The sequence below is a fragment of the Aspergillus nomiae genome (assembly GCF_001204775.2).
Source record: "Aspergillus nomiae NRRL 13137 chromosome Unknown contig00264, whole genome shotgun sequence".
Classification (NCBI taxonomy): Eukaryota; Fungi; Ascomycota; class Eurotiomycetes; order Eurotiales; family Aspergillaceae; genus Aspergillus; species Aspergillus nomiae.
The window spans coordinates 1-20258 of NW_015378319.1; the positions used below are offsets into that span (position 1 = coordinate 1).

A 20258-nucleotide genomic window follows, 5' to 3' on the forward strand; every position below is an offset into this window, starting at 1 on the left:
ATGGGTCGTGACTACTAGTCAGGGTCGTTCAGTTTTCCTTACGGGCGGCGGCGTTGACGAAGCGGTTGGAGCAGGCGAAGGCGGAAGGGAAGAAAGCTGAGAAGGCGTTGAAGCAGGAGATGATCAACAACTTTCAGGAGGCGTATCGGGCTCTGGAGGTTCCGGAGTTCCTGTTGGAGACGGCGAGGTCGTTGGGGAGGTTTGATTTATATCTCTGTGGTGGTGGGTTCCGGGGCTGGGGCTACGTGCTCATGAATCAGCATAAGGTGGATCCTTATCCGATTCCCATCATTAATGGGTTTCGAGTGCGCAGAGGAGACTTCCATGATACTGTGTCTGTTCTGGATTCGGTCTCTGACTCGGATGAGAAGATATTCGGCGTCTCGAAGCGACGGGCTTCACAGATCCCCGCGGTGGCTGTCCTGGTCAATGTGATCATGGACGCCTTGCCGGACATTACACACATCCAGTTCTGCCAGGGAGGCGTCCGGGAGGGTTTCCTTTTCGACCAGATGCCCCAGGAGGTTCGCGCACAAGATCCGCTTCTGGCGGCCAGTTTGCCGTATGCATCTCCATCCAATGCAGCCATTCGAGGACTACTGGCTGCCGCGTTGCCTTCGACGTCTTCGCCTACGGAATCTCGCCATGCACCGGTTTCGTTCTCCCCTCAGTTACTTGGGGCGCTCGCAAACCTGCTTTTTGCTCATTCCCGCGTGCCGCGCGAATCGCGTTCGGCTGTTGCACTGCATAGTACTACGACTGGCATCCTGGCATCCGTGAACACTCTATCACATGTCGAACGTGCCCTGATTGCATTGATACTCTGCGAGCGCTGGGCAGGGGACCTGGCACCCACGGATGAAGTATTCCACCGGCAGCTGAGCCGCTGTGTTTCTAAGCAGGAGGCTTGGTGGTGTCAGTACTTGGGTCGGGTAGCGACCCTAATTGGAGATGTGCATCCATCCGGCCGCGTGTCGGGCACGCATTGGAGGATTCAACTGGCGACTGAATGGGAATCCGTTGTGAAGAAGAAAGACGAGTGCGATCTGCTGCGTCTCAAAGTGAAATGCAACAATGCTGTTGCTGCTGCCGCCTTCTCGCTTGACAGCTTACAGGAAAGGGCGGAGAAAGTCGAGAAAGCCGGAAAGAAAAAGAACTGGCCGAAGGATTATGGAGTGCGAGTGGGGGTAACGATTTGCTAGGGGTTCATTATGGAGAGGCAGTCGTGGACATCTACTGTTTTTGGGTCAATGTTAATAAAGTATATTATGGTGGATCGCTTCACGGCCAGTGGGATGTCCGCCATTGCTCGATATGACAGGCGGGCAATTGATTACTGGATCCCATTGGTAACGAAATGTAAAAGCTAAGGATCGTCCGCCGATGTCAGGATGATTTCACTTGTTTCTTAACCGGCTCACCGGCCAAAGCTAAAGACGAGCAAAATGAACGGATAGATTCGGGTCGGCGGATCTATACGGCATAGTGCGCGTATCACGTTGACTCAACCCTTGCTATTTAATTGACCCCTCCTTCTCAACCCCGCCTTCTTCTTCTCTTTTTTTCTCTCTCACACACAATTTTCTATCTCAGATTCCAATTCCAAAAGTCCTCGGACAAAACTGAACAAGTCTTCCTCCCTCACATAAACATTAAGTGATTGGAATAGCTGACCATCTTCTATAGCCCAAACTACCCGACAATGTAAATACACTCCTCGATCAGCCCTCTCTAGGGCATACGATGGAAGTCATGGAATGCTTTTGGCTGGACTCTCAATGATCAAGGTATCTTAGGTAACGTCTTTGGCGTGGGCCGGTGTTCGTTCCCATTCATCGATGCATTCACATGTCCTCCCGAAGCTGGATCCTAGACTAGGGTCCTAGCCTGGAAGGACATGGCATCGATGGACTGGGTTCGTTCTGAGATTATACGGCTAAAACTTGATCTGGATAATACCAGCGAAAAGGATCATGCCTTCCCTCGTCCCCCAAGGGGATGGATTGGCTAACAAATTACAGTCATTATAACTTGAAACATGTCTCCCCCAGCTGCCCTCTACGAACACACTGTGGCCCCTACCAGCCTCAAGGGCAAGGTCGTGGTTCCTGAGACTGCCCCCGTTGAGGGAGCTTCTCAGACCAAGATGCTTGACCTTTTCGGCGGCAAGTGGGACCAGTTCAAGTTCGCCCCTATCCGCGAAAGTCAGGTCTCTCGTGCCATGACCAGACGTTACTTCGAGGACCTGGACAAGTACGCTGAGAGTGACGTTGTCATTGTCGGTGCTGGTTCCTGCGGTCTGAGCACTGCGTACGTCCTGGCCAAGGCTCGTCCGGACCTGAAGATTGCTATCGTCGAGGCTAGCGTCTCTCCTGGTCAGTAGTCGATGGACGGTCTTGCGCTGAGCTTTCCAGAACTAACGTGAAATAGGTGGCGGTGCCTGGTTGGGTGGCCAGCTCTTTTCTGCTATGGTCATGCGCCGTCCCGCGGAACTCTTCCTGAACGAGCTGGGTGTTCCTTATGAAGAGGATGCGAACCCCAACTACGTCGTCGTCAAGCATGCCTCCTTGTTCACCTCGACTCTCATGTCGAAGGTTCTCTCCTTCCCCAATGTCAAACTCTTCAATGCTACCGCCGTTGAGGACTTGATCACCCGTCCTACTACGGACGGCAACACCCAGATTGCTGGTGTTGTCGTCAACTGGACGCTGGTCACCCTTCACCACGACGACCACTCCTGCATGGACCCCAACACTATCAACGCCCCTGTCATCATCAGTACCACTGGTCACGATGGACCATTCGGTGCCTTCTGTGCGAAGCGACTGGTGTCTATGGGCAGCGTCGACAAGCTGGGTGGCATGCGTGGTCTCGACATGAACTCGGCCGAGGATGCCATCGTCAAGAACACCCGTGAGGTGACCAAGGGCCTGATCATCGGCGGTATGGAGCTGTCTGAAATCGATGGCTTCAACCGCATGGGCCCCACCTTCGGTGCCATGGTTCTCAGTGGTGTCAAGGCCGCCGAGGAGGCCTTGAAGGTGTTCGACGAGCGCCAGCGTGAGTGTGCTGAGTAAATGACTCACCACCCGTATGGCTTGAGTGTGTGGTCCAAATTGTGTTACGGTTTTGATGACAGGAGAATGATGATTATGTGATAGTTCTGAGATTTGAATGAACTCGTTAACTCGTATTCCACATGCATATGTAAATGGCCATGTCCTGTAAGTAACAGTGGGACATTTTAGAGTAATTATGTGTAACCAGAAAGACAATATGATACAAAGGCCCAAGACATTAACAGTCATACTGCATGTACTCATTCCGACTTCTCAAATCCACCGCTTCTCTCGACCAATTCTTTCGCATTGCGCACCTCCCATTCAAACTCCTTAAGTGCGCGCAGCTCGCTGGACATGAACAGCCCGCCAATCAATCCATCCAAAATTCCCGCCCCGAAGCTCAGGTACTGACCAAAACCAAGATAAACGCCACATACGACAGATCCCCCGTCCACCAGACGCCGACAAAGCAGCCAATGGACACGAACACGGAGAGAATAAAGTGGGCGAGTCTCCAACGACGCTGGGACCGCTCACGTTGAACATAGGTGTGAATCATGTCGATGATACGGTCATAGGTGTCTGGTGATAGGGCTGTATTCGGAATCACGGACTGGGGAAGCTTATTATCTGTCGAGCCGTCCGCATCGGAGGGACGAGGAGAGCGGGTGATGGTGGCTTCGACGGCGAAGTGATCGCTCAGCGAACAACGGAGCGTGGGATGCCGCTGTGTCATACCGATATTGACGGACTTGACGGACCACTGGGGCGCAGGGAAGGCGGGCGGATATCCGCCATCTCCGACGAAGATATAATCCAGCCGTTTCCCCATCGAACAGGGACCATCCTTGTCGACAACGACCTCCTCCCCTTTCTCCAGCCGTTTGCGGTCCTCCTTGGTCCACCGCCAGGTGTTGAATTTGCCGTCGCATGTGGCGCCGTTCACATTGAGGTTGAACTCGGCTGACGGGGTCGGTTTGCCTCGTTTCTGTTCGATGGGGTCGATGGGGGCGGCCACGGATGAGTCTGGGTATATCGCCTGCCATACGTCCTGCACGGGGCTGTGGGCGCGAATGAGCTGGTGAGCGAACGACGACGGCACCATGTTGAAGTCGCCCAGTCCAATGGCAAGGTGGCCTCGTTCCGCGGCGCCGCGCATCAACTTCGCGATTTCCCACGCCTGCGCGGTGCGATGGCAGATGTACGAATCGTTCGGTTCCTTCTCGTAGGGGGCGTGGAGGTGCGTGCAGAACACTTCGGCGACGTCGCTGGCGCCGGGCCCGAAGCGTACACGGGCGCAGGCAACACCTTTCCCGACGTACCAGTCGCCGCGGAAGAACGCCGTTGGACGCCCGTTGAGCGGATACCCGTACATGGAGCTCTCTTCAATGGGCCATTTCGAGAGGATGGCGAGCCCCGCGCCCATCACGCCGCCGAAGTAGAACTTGCCATAGGGGAGCAGGTGACGGGTCTGCTCGCGGATGCTCTCGTAGTCTTGTTGTGTCCAGCATTCTTGGAGTCCGACGATCTCGGGAGCTGGGTCGGCCAGGGCCAGCTGGCGACCGATCTCTGAGAGACGCTCGTGGCGGTATTTGGCGATGTATTTGAGGCCCCAGCAGTTCAGGGTGAAGATGCGGATCTGGGAGGGGGCGTCGGAGGGGTAGACGGTGGATTGGGCGGACATGGTGGCCGCGCGGGATTAAGAGGAAGTGAGATATATGAATTATTAGAAATTAAGTAGTTTGGACAGCTAGAGATGGGTCATATTTGGTGCCTAGGCGGTATAATCGAAGTGGTTTCGTCAGCGTGAACATCGAATAACTTTTGCTGGATGACGCCGACAAAGCGCGATCAGGCACACTCACCGCCCTGTCACTGCAGTCGCTCATTGGCTGGGGATTATTATTCTTCTGCATCTTCGCGATGGATTCATTCAGGCCGATTGTTCCTCCTGCGCCCTTGTTTCTCCTTCAATCTCTCGCGCCCCCTTGTTTCCTTCTGGATTGTTGATCAGATGGACGGGAATAACCACCGCTCCAAGCGCCGTCGACTGGACCGGTCTCCAAGCCGCGAAAATGGCTACATCCAGTCACCCGTGGAGTCTTCATCGGACGAACTCGCCGCGGGCTCCGATCACGACGAGGCCGAACGGCGTCGCGCAAGCTGGTCCTTACAGAAAGCATTGCCCCCAAAGCGCCCAAATACACGCCTGCGCAGTTTCAGCGGCTCGGAAAGCCCAGATGAGCTGGCAGTCGACGCTGATGTGTATTGGCGCTCCCGCAACCGGGGCCGCAGTTCGTCACCCTCCAACGTGAGCGCCGCGGGGCCGTCATCAGAACACTACCAAGATGAGGAGGAAGTCGATGCCGATCTGGACGACAACGAGTCCCCTGGGGAAGGGGATGCAGAGCCCGAGCAAGCATATTCCGATCGGTCGCCCACGCCTGTGCCTCCGCCTCCGCCGCCGCCGCCGCCCAAACCGGACAAGATCAATTACCGGCAAAAGTTTTTGTTGCGAGGTCACTTACGGGGGGTTTCCACCGTGAGGTTCTCGCCTGACTCATCTATGATTGCTAGTGGCGGTGGGTTTTGAACATGTATTTGTATGTTTCCGTGTCGGTTGCTGATCGCTTCTAGGTGCCGACGGAGCTGTCAAGGTGTGGGATACGTTGACCGGAAAGCTGGTGCATACGTTCGAGGGCCATCTGGCAGGAATATCGACAATCTCCTGGAGCCCGGATGGGGCTATCATTGCGTCTGGGTCGGATGACAAGACGATCCGCCTCTGGAATGTGCTGACGGTATGCCCCCCTTCCTTCATCTGACATCTCTTCTCCACTAAGTGTTCCCCGCCGTATAGGGCAAAGCGCATTCGATCCCTTTCGTTGGCCACCATAACTACGTCTACCAGATTGCCTTCTCGCCCAAGGGCAACATGCTGGTCAGCGGTTCTTACGACGAAGCGGTCTTCCTCTGGGACGTGCGCTCCGCGACGGTGATGCGTTCCCTCCCCGCGCATTCCGACCCCGTCGGCGGGATCGACGTCGTCTGGGACGGCACCCTTATCGCATCCTGCGCGACCGACGGGCTGATTCGAATCTGGGACACGGCAACGGGCCAGTGTCTGCGCACGCTGGTCCACGAGGACAACCCACCGGTCACGTCGGTCAAATTCTCCCCCAATGGCAAGTTTGTCCTGGCCTGGTCGCTGGACGACTGCGTACGGCTGTGGAACTACGTGGAAGGACGCTGTATCAAGACCTACCAGGGACACGTCAACCGGAAATACAGTCTGGCGGGCGGGTTCGGCACATACGGAGTGCGTGGCGCACCGCCCCATGCGTTCGCTGTCAGCGGGAGCGAAGACGGCGCTGTTCTATGCTGGGACGTAGTGAGCAAGAAGACCTTGCAGCGGATCGAAGGGCATACAGGAGTGGTACTGGGCGTTGACACTTGCACGCTGGGCGACAAGCGGTTAATGGTGAGCTGTGGAATCGACCAGACGATACGGGTGTACGAGGAGGTCGACGAAGACGACGACGACGAAATGAACACCGACGCGAAAGAATCTCCCCCAGCGATCAACGGGGCTGAGCCAAATGGAGCCGAGTCAAATACAACTGAGCCAAACGGAACCGAACCAAATGGGATTCTGCCAAACGGGATAACGCAGGATGGAGCAGAAGGAGGACACGAGCAGCAGCATACCGGAGATACCCAAGAACCCCAGGATACGGAGATGGCAGATGCCGACGCCGGTCCAGAGGGATGAACCTTTTTTTTCTTCTTGACTTGCTCTTCTTTTCTACTGTGTAATTTACATACTCTACATGGGTCGGCGTTCGGCAGGATATACTGTACTGTATAATAGACGATAGGATCATGACGACTATTGAATTTCACGATACCAAGCCTTGATCTGCAGACACGACTAGGACCTTCACCCATTGCGTTTGCCTACACTAATGCCTTAGCATATACTTACCACTGAAGTTTGACCCTAGCGGATCCTGGCATAATACACTGCAGAAATGCGTCCGGCGATGTTCGACACGGCAAAACACAATGTCCAGTATGGCGACTGAAAGGAGGCTGGCACACGGGCTAGAGACAGCACGAGCAGGAGCCATAGATGAGTCGGCGCTTCAGCTAGTTCGCTTGCGAGACAAGCATTAGGTTGGTCTCACTACCAAACATTTCTGTTCTACGGAAGGCCGACTCGGCTGGGCCCAGCTGGGGATTTGGTTTGGGTTTGACGGTGCGACGGTGCCCTACAGCCGCGTGCTAAAGGAGTTATCTTATGGTGTCCAGCTATTAGAGGAATGGAGTAGTCAACTTAGTATAGGGAATCTACCAGGAGGAACCAATCACACGATCATATAGCTTTGTATCTATGAAATTCTAGTACATAGATCAGTTTAGTCGTAAGCTGAACTAATCGAATATCAACGAACAGAGCACATGACTCTAATCTAACCAGCCCGGTTAACACCACCAACTCTATATTAGAGTATCATATCAGACACGAACCGCCCTGGCTCCCTTTCTGCTGAGATTCGTCTGAAAGAACCGCGTGAGCTTGCCAAAGGGGATGAGATCGACACGATCGTAGAGGTCGACATGGCCGGCTCTAGGCACCCAGAACAGCTCCTTCGGCTCGGCCGCACGCGCATAAGCGTCCTCGCTGAACTCGCGCGAGTGGGCCTGGTCGCCCGAGATGAAGAGCAGCGGACGCGGCGAGATGGTGTCGATATCGTTGAACGGGTAAAAGTTCATGAACTTGACGTTACTGGAGAGCGTGGGGTGGGTCGTGAGGTTCGGCGACGAGCCGTTGGGCGTGAACTCGCCACGCAGGGTGCGATAGAAGTCGTAGAACTCGCGTCCGACAGCAGGTGTATCTGGCGTGAGCTCACTTGGCGTGCCACTGGTGTACTGGACGTCGCCGCCGTCGATCTCGGTCCAGCGCTGCTGCGCCGCCCCGGCGATGATCTCCTTGCGCTGCTCGACGCTCTGCGACCTCTGCAGCCCGTTGCGGTTGGCGGCGCCCATGTCGTACATGCTCGACGTCGCGATGGCCCGGATGCGCGGGTCGATCTTCGCCGCGCTGATCACGAACCCGCCGCTGCCGCAGATACCGAGCGCGCCGATACGCTCGCGGTCGACGAACTCCTGCGTGCCCAGATAGTCGACCGCTGCGCTGAACGCCTCCGCGTAGAGATCCGGCGACACTGCGTTGCGTGGCTCGCCCGAGCTGCCGCCCCAGAACGACAGGTCTAGCGAGACGGTCACGAAGCCCTGCTCGGCCAGCTTCGTCGCGTACAGGTTCGCGCTCTGCTCCTTCACGGCGCCCATCGGGTGGCCGACCACGATGGCCGGTGCGGTGATGTTGTTGTTGTTGTGCGTGAAGTTGTTGCGCGTGAAGAGGTTGCCCGCGATGGTCATCCGGTACTGGTTCTCGAAGGTGATCGGCTGGACCGTGACGCTGTCGCTGCGGTAGAAGTTGTCGGCTCCGTAGGACAGGTTCTGGGCCATGGCTGACATGGTATTAAGCATCGTCGTCAGACCAAGAGCGGCGAGGCTGCTTCCCTTCATGATGCTGATGCTGATGTTGCTAGTGATATCTGCACACTGAGGTAGTTGTAACTATTGAAGTATACAGATGAATGGCTTCTGTCTGAGATGACATTCGCCGATCTTATATCCACGACCAAGACTCTGCACGCCATCACCTCAAACAGCAGTTGATATCACCAGACAGTATGTCTCAGGATACCACAGCGAGGCCGCGCGTTGCCAATACTCTTCAACAAGATGTTGTCATCACGCCAAGAGAGCCGATTGGTAATAAACACCTCAACCGGCCAAGGTTCATGACGAAAATAGTCTGTTGGATAGCATATACTCCGAAGGAGATAAGTATTAAGCTTAGATTAAACAGTGTTCAGCGGGACGCTAATGCAAGTTGCTTACTTTGTGGGGCCCGGCAAACCCTCGGATTCCGTCCTGAACGGTTGAACCACATCCCTGAGAAGCCCCCTACATGCTTTTACCTGTCGATCCACAACTGCACCTGGCTTACGCTTTCGTGCAACGCCCCCTGCGGCTGTGCATTCACACCGGGGATTCTTGGGTTTAGGGAGCTGGTTCTGGGAGACCTTCGGTGTTGGAGCTCGGCAGTTTGGGGGAGGAGGGACTCTAGGCAACACTGTAGATGGCTTGGCTCTTGGGCTAGACTTTATGTCAGTGTCCGATCTGTGATAATGATTATGCAGGTATACCTGGTCAATGGCATACTTCCGGAATCTATAGTACTCAGTCCAGTTTAGTCTAGTCTTGTATGGTTTGGAGGCAGGTTGATTTGACAGGTCATGGTACATAGCCGAAGAAATCAAGTTGGAAGACGAACTATAAGGTATATTGGCTAGTGGTTAGGGTTACGATACAGACGGAAACAGCACCTATCTATCCCAGATATGTCGACTCGTGTTTGGAGCATTATCAGTAGCAACCGGTCTAATAATTAACGATCTCCCCCCACTGTGTATTCAGTACATATAGGAGGTTATACAGAGTGATATAGTGAGATGTTTAGCTTGGGCAAGTTTGTATTTGACCTGCAGTATGCATTATCTTGAGTAGTTCTTGTTGTTGTGGCTCATGTAGTCGTTGGATATGGCGAGTACTCGTCCTTAGCGGACGAATGTGATGGGATATTTCTCGAAGTTTGGTTGAGAATATGGTCGGAGTTGTTAATACTTTTTGAAATTTCATAATCTAATATATCCTCGCTGGGGTTTGAGACTTTTGTGATCGACATGAGAAGTTTCTCTTCAGACTTCTAGAGTAGAATCAGTTGGGAGCTTTTGTATGTATTTACTTATAAGCGAACAAGTGATAGACATATCTATACACAAATTTAACAACTACAGATATACCAATCAAGGAACACCAAGAACCCTTTAAGTAAATTCTACCGCATACATACAGACAAGGAATATAATAACTTAGACAAGACGAACGTGGAAGGACATCGCATAGCCTACCACCCATATATAGTCATCCGCAGTTTGTATATATATAGCACAGAACCCACAACAAAAGCATCCACAGGCTCCAAGAGTCACACGCCAAAGCGACCCTCATAATTTCAATAACTACTCATCAGCATTTATCCCGTCGCATTCTGTAGACATCTCTGCGTTGAACATACATAGGGTGCTAGATGAGGATGTCATCGGATACGGTCACCCACATGACGGACCCGGATCAAGTGATTCCCACTGTCAGGCTGGACTCAGAGTAGATGACCTGACCTGGGAATATTGTTACTCACTTCCTAGTATTTAGAGAACATTTATAATACATTAATCCCCGGGTAGCTTAGTTTACTAGTATATCTCTCTCTGGAAGCTTGTTTCGGCTATACATACCCAGGTTCGGTGTCTCCCGTCAGAATATAGGAATACCAAAGAGAGATAGAAATTGAGATATCTCCAAACGAACACCGATAATATACAAAGATACACGCCAGAAGTATACACGAATATACACCCACTCTCTTCTCTGTACTTTAACAACCATACACCACTCCAACCCAAACCCCTACCATCCCAGGGCCGAAGAAGATGTGCTTCCTCGAAGTCGACGAAGGTAAAGGCCCCTGTATCCGAGTCGTCGAATTCAGAAACCCACCTATGCGCGTCTCGATCCCGTCCTCCCACCGTCGTCGGCGCAGACACAGCAGCAGTAGCTCCAGCTCCAGCTCCAGCTCCAGCAGCACTGACAGCCATGACTCAACGAGCGTCTGCCCACCCCGACATGCCCATCCGCACTCGCATCACTGTGAGTCCCCGCGGTCGTCATATACGACGGTATCGAGACGGAGAATCCGGACAGTGGAGGAATCGCTTCCGATATCAAGATGGAAGGGATGGTGGCTTGGGAGTCGGGATTTCTTGCCTGAGCGGAGGTGTGTGGAATATATTGAGCCTGAGGGGAGGCGGATGAGGGAAAGGGAGAGGAGGAGGCCTATGTGGACCGAGGATGTAGAGTATATTCGGGTGTAGAATTACTGAAGACATCTTCATGGGAGCTTGGGAGTTGGGAGTTAGGGTTTTGTTCGGGTTTGGATTGTTTGGCTAAAGTGTTCTTGATTGGTATTCTTCTTCATTTCCTAATTATTCTTGTTTCATTTGCCAGGTTTTCTTTTCTGTTGATTGATTAGATACCAAGCCAAGACGATATCCTGAAGTGCATAGTGTATCCGTGGCTAGACTGCTCCATGATCTCATCCCGAACCAACATGGATCAGATAAGCTCAGGCGAAACTCGCCCCCCGGCCGGACAAAGAGGCCTGCTATCCATGGTAACTGCGCATTGATTTGTCTGCATTTGGACAATATGACTTCAAAACTTCCGCTTCTCCCGCATGACGTCAGTACGGTTCGCACGGTCGATGCGATCATAAAGTAATTGTACATGTCCTTTAGAACATTGCGTACTTTCGAACATTATTATCTAGTTTAGTATTGTCCTAACCTGCGACCGTTCGTGTATACCATTTATTAAGCTGTATTGTCGGACCTGCGAGGAAGGCGCACTTCTCTATTAGGATATTCTATCAGTAGCTCGACAATCCCATTTTGCCACCTCTGAAAAAGTTGTCGCGACTTAGTGTCAATTACTTTGTGACTTGTTTGGTTTCATCTCAATCATGTACGAGGGTCAATGGCAGAGCTTAGATGCTGGGCTAATATGACCTAGGAATCGAAACCTGTCGGTCCGCAGGAGGAATTCGGTTCCTTCGCGGAGCCGTTTCAGTTTCGCGACGCTGCGCGGTACGCAGCAGCCCGAACTGAGCAAGAGGATGAACCGCCTGATCAAAAATGAGAATGCGGCTATCAGTGCTTATGAGAAGGCCGGTCGTGAGCGTGTGTCCACCGCGAAAGAGCTCTCCGACTGGGGGGAGGCCACAGAGGACGAAGCTGTGTCAGACATCACTGATAAACTGGGTGTGCTGCTCGCCGAAATGGGCGATCAAGAGGAGATTTTCGCATCTTACTTGGAAGAGTATCGGACGGTTCTCAAGCACATTCGCGAAACAGAGAACTCGATTCAACCGACACGGAATCATCGAGCCAAGATCCAGGACGATATCGCGAAACTGAAGATTAAGGACCCGGAGAGCATCCGGTTGGAGACTCTGGAACAGGAGCTTGTGAGAGCGGAAGCGCAGAGCCTGGTCGCCGAGGCTCAGTTGACCAACATGGTTCGTGTCAACTCTAGCTACCTTAATAATTGGCAGTGCTAATTTTTCCATAGACTAGGGCAAAACTCAAGGAGGCTTTCGATATCCACTTGGCGGCTGTCATTGAGAGAGGTGAGAAGCAGATTTTGCTCGCCCGTCATGCCCGCCGGCTGCTGGGTATCCTCGATGACTCGCCTGTTGTCCCAGGGGAGCCTCGGAAAGACTATGATCGTGGTGACGAGGCAAGTCAGCTCATTCAAGACGCCGAGAGAGGTCTCCGCGCCTGGGAGAGTACTACCGTACCTATCCCGACCTCAGCTGGACACTTGCATGATAGCACTCTCCTTCCAGCCCCCGCAGCTCGTGCGGCTCGGGATAGTCAAGCACTCACCGTCGGCTCGTCTGAAGTAGACGGCCGTGAGATGGCTTCGACTAGGGATATTAATGGCTCGGCTTCAGATGTTCGTTACGCTGAGGAATATATTCCCGAGACTCAAGGTATTCCGGAGACTCAAGGCATTCCCGAGGCTCAGGGCACCAATGAATATGTCCATGAGTATGGGTCTGGGACTCAAGAGGATGTTACGCCCGCAATCGAAGCCCAGGAGTCCCAACAGCCTGTAACAGCACCTGTTGCAGCGCCTGTTGAGCCAACTAGGGATACGTATCGTCGGCCAAGTAATACGATCACTTACATCCCAGGAACTAAGCAGCGTGTTGATACCGCCACTGGAGCCGAGGGTTACGGAGAGTCCAGTACGCAGGGAGCTAGGGGCATATATGGAGCCACTCCCGTTGTTACTGGATACACACCTGGAGCTCACGACACTATTCCAGGAACAAAGGAGCACGTTGGGTCCGTCAGCGAAGCTAGAAGCTGGGACGATTCTGTCACAGATGAGCCCGAGGAGATCAATGAAATTGCTGCGAGCAGTAGAAGTATCGAAGAGTCCGTCACAGATTCGACTCAGCACTTTGACCAGCCCTCCACCGAGCTGACGGAAGGAACGGAGGCAAATAAGGTGACAGAGACCACGGATGATGCTAAGTCTATTCGGGAAAAACTCCAGGAGCAGCCCAAGGCAGCTTGGGACATTCCTCAAACCGTCGCTGTCCCGTATTAAGCTGGTCAATCATCGTGTTTTACCTTGGTTTCTTCCCTGCGTTAATTCTGGAGTATTATTATGTATATTAGTATGTGAGTATGAACATTGATTGCAGATTCCCCAAGAGAGAAATCCCTATAGAAGAGCCATCTCTTTAATTCGACTGAGTCGGGAGATTAGTAGAGATAAATGTAGGAGTACTCTATACAGAGTAAGGTGATGAAAGGAACTGATACGGCGATAAGGCCGAGTAAGCGATATGGCCACGTGACCCAGGCGGCAGGCGTGACGCGGACGGAGCTACAGCATCATCTGGGAAGCTCTCTTCCCGCCCAGAAGCTCGACCTCCTCCATCCCACCTCCTCGCCATCTGCGCTTGTATATCAACTACAACTTGTTTTCCTCCTTCCCTCGGATACCGATTCAGATCGCCGCCCATCATGGACAAGTTGGTCGCCCAATATAGCCGCCCGGCCCATCAGAATGAGTTCTACTCCGAACAAGAACAACATGACCTCACAGAGAGCCTTCCTCCCCTCTCTCTGAAATTCAACCTTCCTCCAGTTGACAACGTAAGCACCGCCCAATGAATCTGTTGTGTGGTGCCGGCGCGCGGAGGAGCGTGATAGCGATGCTACCGCTTGCCTACCCAACGCCGGAAGACCAAACAGATCATATAATATGCCGAATAAGCGGAGACCCTAGCTAACCCAACTCCTTCGTCTAGTCAAGATCTTGGCTCCGTGCTATGACTGATGATCACTCGAACCCAAGCTGCCCCATCAAACTTGCCCACGGAACGACAACACTGGCCTTCCGATTCCAGGGCGGAATTGTACGCCGTCCGATTAACTGGTCCCTCGTTCTCCGCTGACAAACGGTACATAGATTGTTGCGACAGACTCTCGAGCCACCGCTGGAAATTGGATTGCCAGTCAGACAGTGAAGAAGGTTATTCCCGTCTCGCGGTTGAGTCGTGGTGAGGACAAGGCGAACAATGCCCCGACTCCCGGTCTTCTAGGTACTATGGCGGGTGGTGCTGCGGTATGTACCCTGTTCTATCTGGGAGTCAACATAGCGCTCTGTGGATATTCTTGATGCACTCTAGGACATTACGCTAATGACTGGGTGTAGGATTGCCAATACTGGTTGAGATATTTGAGTCAGCAATGCACACTTCATGGTATGTTCTGGTTCATCTTGTACCCCATATTGTTGGAATGTGTGATGCTAATCATTGGTAGAAATCCGCCACAAGCGCCGTATCACCGTTGCTGCCGCTTCCAAGATTCTCGCCAACCTGACATACGCCTACAAGGGATACGGTCTGAGCATGGGAACAATGTTAGCAGGAGTATGTGGCCCGTTCCGTCACATTATAACCCCAAGAACGTTTGAAGCTAATGCATTTCCACTGTGATTAGATGACCCCTCAAGAAGGTCCAGCTCTCTATTACATCGACTCAGACGGCACCCGACTCCCGGGCAACCTGTTCTGTGTTGGATCCGGTCAGACGTTCGCCTACGGTGTGTTGGATGCCAATTACCGCTACGACTTGACTGAAGAGGAGGCCCTTGAGCTCGGCCGGAGAAGTATCCTGGCCGCTATGCACCGTGACGCCTACTCTGGTGGTTTCATCAACCTGTACCACGTCAAGGAAGAAGGATGGGTGCACCACGGCTTTGACGACATGAACCCGATCTTCTGGAAGACGAAGTTGGAGAAGGGCGAATTCTCGAATGTCACGTCGGAGTTGTAATGTGTAGTGTCTTGGATGGTTTCTCATGGTAGACATGATATATCAATTTTCTTTTCTTAGGCATACAAGAAACTTCCTTTTATGAGTCTGCCTGTTTGGCGAGCAGTAATGGGGATCCACGTCTCATTAGAATCAGTTGCAGTTCCTGGTACACCCTACTTAAAAAGAGAGATCAGTATGAAGTTGAAAAGAAAACTATACTATAATGCTATGATATACTAAACAAAACTCTCATCCCAGATAGATAAGTACACATCCAAGAACCAAAATATTGCTAAATACTCCCCCATCTATACAAGCTTTTATTCCCGAGCCAACGTAAAATCTTGTCAGGTTCTTTCATATCGTTTTTTGCTTTCTTACTTTGCTCTTGAGATGCAAGATATAGTATGCATTGAGCAGGGCGATTAGTTGTCCACCTTGAACTTCATCCTGATACCCATGGCAGCAAGCTCAACATCCAGGTACCGAAGCACACCCGGAACAGCAACGACAGTAACATTGTCACCGCCGACGAAACGACGGCCATCGCCGTCTTCCCAGGTGATCGCGCGGGAGTCATCGAAGATAGCTTCGCGAGCGCAGCGTCTGCAGCGCACGATGCCGGAGGAGCCGCTGGCCTGGGTAAGCTGGCTAGATGCAGCCTTTGCGGCGGCGGCGGCGGCGCCCTGGTTGCGGGCCTTTCCGGAGCCACCGGCGAGGGCGACCTGTGTCGAGAGGAAGGAGCCGCAGTCGCGGCAGAGCCAGGCACGCTGGGTATCAGAGCAGTTCATGAGACGGTCTTGGAGGATGAAGGCGGCACCGTGGGCAATGAGGGAGTCACGTTCCATCTCACCGACACGGATACCACCTCCCTTGGCACGACCCTTGACGGGTTGGCCGGTCAGGGAGTTCACAGGACCGGTGGTACGGACTTGGAATTTGTCGTTAACCATGTGACGGAGACGCTGGTAGTGGACGACACCGATGAAGATATCGGCGGCGAACTCTTTGCCGGTGATACCACTGTAGAGTGGTTCGTTGCCGTAGTAGTTGTAGCCTGCCTTGCGGAGTTGGTGGCCGAAGTAATCGGCGGCGGTGTTCTCCTCGGAGAACTGGAAGGGCGTCGAGTCCTGGGGGTGGCCGTGAAGAGCACCAGCCTTGCCCGCCATGGATTCGATCATCTGGGCGATTGTCATACCTTTTGTCCATCGGTCAGTCAAGGAATATTATTGTCATATAGTCCAAAAAAAATATTGGAGACTTACGAGATGGGAAAGCGTGAGGGTTGATAATAAGGTCAGGCTGGATGCCACTTTCGGAGAAGGGCATGTCGACTGCCGGCCAGAGTTGGGAGCAGACACCTTTCTGTCCGTGACGAGAGGAGAACTTGTCACCAATAACAGGCTTTCTTGGGATACGGTACTTGACGCTGAGGGATTGGCACGGTTCGATACCGGTCTCGGCACCCATGATACGGATGCTGTCGATGTATCCTTCTTCGGCGTCCTTGTACTTGACGAAGTGGGTGATGCCATCGACATTCACATAGGAGTCCGATGCTGCATCATAACGTACGTTGTGGTATGCAGCGACGAGACTGCCCTCTTTAACCCTAGCGCCAATGTGAGGAAGACCATCCTCGTCGATGGTGTTACGCCACTCGGCCCTAATTTCACCCCCTGGAGCAAAGCCAAACAGCTTAGTAATTTCACGTCTGGATTTGTTCCTTCGCGACTCCTTTTCATCGAGGGCGTGGACCTTTGTCTTGTAGATTGTACCATGACCGAATCCACGTTCGTGTGAAGATTTGTTGATAATCATAGCGTCGTCCATGTCATAACCCGTATACGAGATAATAGCAACAACCGCGTTCGTGCCGTTCGGGAAGTTATCCAAACCATAAGCATTATAAAGAGGGGGACGCACAATTGGTGTCTGTCCAGTTTGCAGTCGGTAAAGCTTGTTGTCTGTACGATAATCGATGGCTGTTCCGGGCGTTCCCATTGTCTGCTTGCTCATCTGACACTGATACATGTTACGAGGCGACTGGTTGTAATCGGAGAAAGGAGTCATGTTAGCCACAATAGAGAGGATGTTTGTCGGTGTAAACTCGATGTGCGTCGAAACACCCGCGACAAGGTCCGATGGTAAACAGGCGATTTCCATGAAGGGCTGCTCGAATGGTCCCACGTAGTCAAGCTTGTCGAGAGGCAAGTACTTAACCTCTCTGTACATCCTAGCTGCTTGCGAGAACATGTAGATACCGGGATATTGACCGCCGTTAGAGTTAGGGACGTATCCGATCTCCAGCTCTCGAGGAACATTGTGGCTGCCCTCAACCTTCCAGTGTCTCAGGGTATCAGCGACCATGCGAGCCTGCTTCGGTGAGCAGAAACCGACAATTCTACCATCCAACTGAACCGTTACGCTCTCCTCCAATGAGACAGAAGACTCCGAGCGCACACCGAGCTGGACCAAGAGTCTTGGGAGATGAGAAACATCGATATCACTGGTGGAAATCAAGCACTTGTGTGCAAGATGGTTAAGGAGACCACAAGGAGATCCATCAGGTGTGTGAACAGGGCACAGGAAGCCCCAACTTTCAGGAAGCAGCTTACGAACAGTGGTAGTTTTCAATTGTGCGAAGAAACTACCTCTGTGAATCATTCGGAAATGACTGATGAAACGGTAGAAGTTAATTTTCTCAGCCATGACAGTATAGCCGGATGTCTGCTGCAAATCGAGACCCGTAGGACTGACGAGGTTACCAGTCGATAGGAAGTACTCCAGCGCACCACCGATGTTCTCATTTGACCGTTTCACGACCTTGCTCAAGAAGTCCCTCTCGAATGAAGGATCAGTGAACTTCGCGCCATGGTTGCGCATGCTCCAGTCTCTCAGGATAGGGCCAAAAGATCTGACCCACTCCTCCAGTCTCTCCTTTAGGATCATACCGTAGAGAAAACCACCAAGCAGGATTTCTTGGTTAGAGACGGCATCAGGGTTGTCAGGGGCACAGTCGCCAGCGACGAGAGCGTAAAGTTTCCGGATCATGAACATGATTAGCTTGAACTTGTCGTAGTCCTGAGTTTCGCTAACGTTCTGGTTACCAAGATGGGGCAATACAACCTTACGAAGGAACTCAGTGCCAGCTTCCTCATTTGACATGTCCGTTGGAACACCGAGGACGGGCTTGAACTTCTCTCCCAGGTAAGCCCGGCAGGCTGAGCGACTATGCAGGTTGTATCCTTTGTATGTCCGCAGCAAAAGTTCCACACGATCCGTGACGAATGTATTGTTGATTCCCTCAGAAGAGGCACTGCCAACCAGTCCTTCGAAGATTTCGCGATCATTCGTCTCCACAAGCGCCTTAAGAATCATCATCACCGGGACGAGATACTCATTCTTGCGCCATGAAAAACGGAAAGTAACATTACCGTCACTCAGGTAATGTAGGACATTGGTCTGGGACGTCTGATCAGGACGGACGGATCGGATCTGAACACCATATTTGGTATATGTGTGGCCACGCTTAACGAAGGAGCCACGAATAATGGCCATGGGGAAATTCCTCTTTCCGACAATCAACATTCGGATCAACTTCTCGTTTCCATTTACGATGAAATAGCCGCCCAGCTCCTCAGACTCTTCCTTGTGCTCAACAAGTTCCGCGGGGGTTGCCTTCTCCAGATGGCATCGATTGGTCTATGCCACACTCACGTTAGCCAGACCAGGAACAGTAGAACCTCCCATATAAATCCACTATAGTCACTCACCCTCAACATGATAGGAACCTGACCCAATTCTCTGACAGCCTCCATCCAATCCCCATTGTTCACCCGGTATTCAATCCTTGCGCGCAGCTTGCCACGGTACGTCGCATGTCTCTCTCTACATTCGGATGGGTAGATATTGCGGTTACGAGTGGTGAACTTGTTCGTCGGGGGAATGGCAGGCTTCTCGAGGAAGACTTCTTTGACGCGAACATGGAGCTTGTTCCGCTTCGGTGCCTTTCGGCCCTCTGCCTGTCTAGCCTTCTTCTGCTCAGGAGTTTCTGCTTCGCCGTCGATGAATGTCTTGGTGCCAATATCTTTCAATCCCGCCTCCAAAACTTTGCTGTCCTCGAAAAGCGCATTGAAGGAATCAACGTGCGGCTTGATAGAGGCTGCTAGTGCAGGATAAGCTGTACGATCCTTGGGAGGGTTCTTGAATAGCTGCTCCCGTCTGAGTACATCGTAATTGACAGACCAATTGGTGTCTGTCTTAGCAGGAGCCATGGTGAAGTTGGAATGACTTTGATCGAGGAAAACGTTTTTCTTCCCGGAGGTTCGGAGGTGAAAAAAAGTTTCCACTGTACACTTCAGTCTATACAAGCCGAGGCTCCAGTCGATGTGATTCGGTGTGACTGGTTTGCCTCAAGAGCTCACCCCCTCCTGCCGCAGATATCAAAGGCGAGGGAAGAAGAGTGACCAAGAGGGAATGAGACTCGCAATTGGAGTACGAGCGCTGGTCTGAATGAAGCCTTTCTTGTCGCTGCGACGGGGAAATTTTTCGAGGTGGAACCGGCGGACAGATATCATCACGTGTTGATAGATCGTGATGATGATGAGCGGTGGCTCTTCTGCCTGAGGCCGCAAGTCGTAGCACGTTATGCAAGGCTTGCATCACGGGACCCATGTGCGGGACGGGACGCCGCCTTAGGCAACAAGGCAAACAAAGCTGATAGATACGTTGAACGTTTTGGTGAAGTAGTTCATTGCTTTCTTGCTCCCCTTTCGGGCTCCAGATAAGACAGTGCATTTACTTTTCGAACAGGAATTACAAATTGAAACAGGTTTTGTCTTCACCGATTGGGTCACTATTACTATTTTTTTTTCCAGAGCAATTTCAAGATCACTCTCCGTGCGACAGAACCACTGGCTTTCGAACTAACTCCTGTAGGGACTTTGACCTCGTCCAGACTGACGGACATGAGTGACAGGGGCCACTAAGCGCTCCCCTCCAAAGCGGCGCAGAACGAGCGGTCATGCGTGCACATAGATCGGAGCACTTCAGTTTCACCGCAAAGCAGTGAGCGAAAAGCAGAAATCATTCCCTATTC

The 20258-nt window shown here is 52.4% G+C and overlaps 8 protein-coding genes across 8 annotated transcripts; 5 read left to right on the forward strand and 3 right to left on the reverse strand.

Moving 5' to 3' along the window:
- Nucleotides 1-32: 32 nt before the first annotated feature.
- Nucleotides 33-1202, forward strand: ANOM_008546 (retrograde regulation protein 2; the record flags this gene model as incomplete). Its single annotated transcript, XM_015553802.1, has 1 exon — nt 33-1202. A coding segment is annotated over one exon (1149 nt), but the record flags the coding sequence as incomplete, so codon positions are not given.
- A 484-nt stretch (nt 1203-1686) lies between these two features.
- thiA (thiamine thiazole synthase) lies at nt 1687-3077 on the forward strand (the record flags this gene model as incomplete). Its single annotated transcript, XM_015553803.1, has 3 exons — nt 1687-1787; nt 2022-2375; nt 2431-3077. The coding sequence occupies exons 2-3, from the start codon at nt 2039-2041 to the stop codon at nt 3075-3077; spliced, it is 984 nt and encodes a 327-aa protein (XP_015404424.1). The 5' UTR covers nt 1687-1787; nt 2022-2038.
- A 242-nt stretch (nt 3078-3319) lies between these two features.
- Nucleotides 3320-4746, reverse strand: ANOM_008548 (inositol phosphosphingolipid phospholipase; the record flags this gene model as incomplete). Its single annotated transcript, XM_015553804.1, has 2 exons — nt 3320-3410; nt 3500-4746. 2 exons carry the CDS (start codon nt 4744-4746, stop codon nt 3320-3322), a joined length of 1338 nt encoding a protein of 445 aa, XP_015404425.1.
- A 330-nt stretch (nt 4747-5076) lies between these two features.
- On the forward strand, nt 5077-6834 carry ANOM_008549 (WD40 repeat domain-containing protein; the record flags this gene model as incomplete). The annotated part of the gene is made up of 3 exons (XM_015553805.1): nt 5077-5644; nt 5700-5863; nt 5923-6834. The coding sequence occupies 3 exons, from the start codon at nt 5077-5079 to the stop codon at nt 6832-6834; spliced, it is 1644 nt and encodes a 547-aa protein (XP_015404426.1).
- Nucleotides 6835-7580: 746 nt separating this feature from the next.
- On the reverse strand, nt 7581-8654 carry ANOM_008550 (alpha/beta hydrolase; the record flags this gene model as incomplete). Its single annotated transcript, XM_015553806.1, has 1 exon — nt 7581-8654. One exon carries the CDS (start codon nt 8652-8654, stop codon nt 7581-7583), a length of 1074 nt encoding a protein of 357 aa, XP_015404434.1.
- Nucleotides 8655-11462: 2808 nt separating this feature from the next.
- Nucleotides 11463-13433, forward strand: ANOM_008551 (sphingolipid long chain base-responsive protein PIL1; the record flags this gene model as incomplete). The annotated part of the gene is made up of 3 exons (XM_015553807.1): nt 11463-11530; nt 11826-12330; nt 12384-13433. The coding sequence occupies 3 exons, from the start codon at nt 11463-11465 to the stop codon at nt 13431-13433; spliced, it is 1623 nt and encodes a 540-aa protein (XP_015404433.1).
- A 422-nt stretch (nt 13434-13855) lies between these two features.
- Nucleotides 13856-15404, forward strand: pre2 (proteasome core particle subunit beta 5; the record flags this gene model as incomplete). Its single annotated transcript, XM_015553808.1, has 6 exons — nt 13856-13987; nt 14143-14250; nt 14304-14459; nt 14550-14598; nt 14660-14769; nt 14840-15404. 6 exons carry the CDS (start codon nt 13856-13858, stop codon nt 15173-15175), a joined length of 891 nt encoding a protein of 296 aa, XP_015404436.1. The 3' UTR covers nt 15176-15404.
- Nucleotides 15405-15582: 178 nt separating this feature from the next.
- Nucleotides 15583-19434, reverse strand: ANOM_008553 (DNA-directed RNA polymerase I core subunit RPA135; the record flags this gene model as incomplete). The annotated part of the gene is made up of 3 exons (XM_015553809.1): nt 15583-16355; nt 16423-18862; nt 18934-19434. The coding sequence occupies 3 exons, from the start codon at nt 19432-19434 to the stop codon at nt 15583-15585; spliced, it is 3714 nt and encodes a 1237-aa protein (XP_015404435.1).
- Between the last annotated feature and the right edge of the window lie 824 nt (nt 19435-20258).